This window comes from Sinocyclocheilus anshuiensis, unplaced genomic scaffold (genome assembly GCF_001515605.1).
Source record: "Sinocyclocheilus anshuiensis isolate Anshui unplaced genomic scaffold, SAMN03320099.WGS_v1.1 scaffold4222, whole genome shotgun sequence".
Taxonomy (NCBI): domain Eukaryota; kingdom Metazoa; phylum Chordata; class Actinopteri; order Cypriniformes; family Cyprinidae; genus Sinocyclocheilus; species Sinocyclocheilus anshuiensis.
In genome coordinates this window covers 24,590-27,531 of record NW_015540177.1, presented here as the reverse complement: position 1 = coordinate 27,531, position 2,942 = coordinate 24,590, and the positions used below count along the sequence as shown (strand labels likewise).

Below are 2,942 nucleotides of genomic sequence, written 5' to 3'. Positions count from 1 at the left end.
ATTTGTATATATTTTGTAAACTTCCTACCGTAAATATATCAAAACTTAATTTTTGATTAGTAATATGCATTGCTAAGAACTTAATTTGGACAACTTTAAAGGCTGGGAATGCAAAAAAATATATTTGTGGCAGTCTCCCATTCACTGCTATAGAAGTTAGATTCACTGTGCTGCACTGAATAAATAAATGTGGATGCGATGATCCATAAAACTATACGCAAAGAAGCTGATCTGCACTACTTTCTTCTGTGTTTAAAGTGAAAAAAATCAAGTTTGATTGAATCGATTGTATAAAAAAATATATAAAATAAATACATAAAAACAAACAAATTTGTACATGTAAGTAAATGTGTGTGAGAACTCACGCGTGTGTTGTTTCTCTCTGCTTTCAGCTCGGTGATCTCCTCCTCTCTCTCCAGCAGCTGCTCTCGACACATATTCACTTCTTTTGTGAGAGCAGCAAATTCCTTCAGCGCCACGAAACACAAGAAAACATGATTCTAAACAGGATTCTGCTTGAAGTGAGACAGTGATCCATCAACACAAACAGCACTCAGTGGAATCAGTCAGTCAGTAAGACGACGCTCACGGACAGTCTCACAGTAATGTCACCTATACTTTGGGAAAATTAGGTTATTAAAGGAACAAAAGGCTGTTTGAATTGCTTTATGTCTATATTCAGGGGTGCACATAAGTTTTTCAGCCTGGTTCTCATAAGAGCACCTGGAGATCTGGTTTGGTCCTCACACTGCACAGTGTGTGACCCATTAAATATAACTATATAAAAAAATATTAATAGTGAAATTAATATTATTGCACTTTATTTCGTTTTTTAAAAATAAAATAAACAAAATAATAAAGTGTGATAATACTATTTTATTTTAAATCAAAAAGGGAGTATTAAATACAAAATTCAATTATTTTATATTAAACTTAAAAATAAAATGCTAATATTTACTTTTTTCTTTTTTTTAAGTATGAATTTTCATCATTTTCAAACTTAAATCAGCAAGCTTTTATTATAAACACATTTCATTACACCAAATACACAAAATAATGTTCTTTTTCGCAACATCATATGACCCCTTTAATAATAGTGATAATATTGTTGCACTATTTAGTTAGTTTTTAAAAATAAAATAAACAAAATAATAAAGTGTGATAATACTATTTTATTTTAAATCAAAAAGGGAGTATTAAATACAAAATTCAATTATTTTATATTAAACTTAAAAATAAAATGCTAATATTTACTTTTTTCTTTTTTTTAAGTATGAATTTTCATCATTTTCAAACTTAAATCAGCAAGCTTTTATTTTGGCGGGTCGCCAGCAAGTAAGTACATATGCACTGCTGGGTTTAGCGCCGCAGACTGAAGAGCGTCAGTGAATGAAATGCACTGTGCTTTTATAAATGGCAGCGGATAGCCTAGATTTTTGCTTTCAGCTCGAATAGAAATCTTATACTGTATTTCAGTTTGTCGATCTAAAATGGTAATTGCACATTTACAGCTGTCAGCCATGTCGGTACACAAATGAGCAGCCTGAACTTACTCACACAGCGCATTTTATATTTTGGTCACGCATGTGTATCCCACTTAGGGCTGCACGATTAATCGAAATTAAATCACAATTAGATACATTAGTTCTGTTATAATGCTACTCTGTGCGGTCGTCACCGGTCTATTAAAACACAACATATTAAAGCATCTTTGGTGTGTCCATGTTTTCTACAAAACCGGAAATCGAGGGGTTATGACGTCATTAGCAGGTGACACAATGACACAATGGACACGCTCCGTGACACTAGTTAAAACTGCTTATTTTTCTGGATTTAAACATTCTTCGAAACATTTGGGATAATGTAAGTACACAAGTCAGCAAAATATATAACACTGTTCTAGTGGTTTTTGGATATTTTAATAAAAAAATCGTACATATTGTGCCTTTAAGAGAGTTTGGAATAAAAACATGTTATTAAATATGGTATTTTGTGGGACAAGAGGTTCATAAATGCTTCTCATGTTTGGAAAGATGTTTGACGCATGTTAGTTTTCCAAATGCACGTTATAAATGACTCACACTCGCCGGGTAAAGGCTCGATGGTATACAGAAGCGGCTTCAGAAGGAGCAGCATTTACTACACAGAGCCGTAGTTCACTGACAAGCTACGCAAACTGCTTTCATAATCGCAGAACGATTTCATCGATTTCATAATCATGGTTTTGCATAGCTTGTCTGAACTACAGCTTCATTGCTAGTTTCCGGCCGCAGCGGTATCCCTTCTAGCAACAACCCTGGAACCATGTGCATTACCTTTCTTCTGCGGGGCATATTTGGAGTTTCTCTGGCCTTCAGATGGAGATTTACTGCTGATCACAGAACCATGCTTCACTGAAAGATCCGCATGACGATCGCATTCGATTAATTGTGCAGCCCTAATTCCACTGTATTGAATTGCTGTGGTTGAGCAGCGGTTGGTTTTGCTCCTGACAGACACAGATGTGCCAGCGGTTACCTGCGGCAGGGTGCTGTTGAGCTGTCTCTGCAGCGAGTCTCTCTCGTGGCTGATCTCGTGCAGTTTGCTCTGCGTCACACACAGGTTCTCCTGCGTCTCTCGGAGCGTGTCCAGCAGTCGGTCTCTCTCCTCCAGCATAGACACCATCAGAGACTCAAAGTGGCCCTCAGAGTCCGTCTGCACGGGAGAGCCGGGGCCCAGAGCGCCTCCGTTACTGCCGACCTCCGCCTCGCTGATGGTGGGCATCACCTCGCACATCATCTACACACAGACAGCACAGCGTTACCACACTGACACAGACCAGAAGCTCTGGACTAGACGTCTAGTATTTACATTCTGGAAACAGAATGAAGATAAGATCAGTAACAGACAGAATATCAGATCAGTAACAGACAGAACCAGTACCAGACTGAAGATCAGACCAG

General features: G+C 37.5%; 1 protein-coding gene across 13 annotated transcripts in view; it reads right to left on the bottom strand.

Annotated features, from left to right (window-relative positions):
- Positions 1 to 2,942, bottom strand: part of LOC107687274 (liprin-alpha-1-like) — a 38,045-nt gene that overhangs the window by 33,389 nt on the left and 1,714 nt on the right. For all 13 annotated transcript variants that reach the window (XM_016484535.1, XM_016484536.1, XM_016484541.1 and 10 more), the window contains exons 2-3: positions 2,518 to 2,778; positions 366 to 467 (exon numbers count right to left, since the gene is read on the bottom strand). In XM_016484535.1, the coding sequence (XP_016340021.1) occupies positions 366 to 467; positions 2,518 to 2,778 (363 nt within the window). The remainder of the gene's footprint in view (positions 1 to 365; positions 468 to 2,517; positions 2,779 to 2,942) is intronic.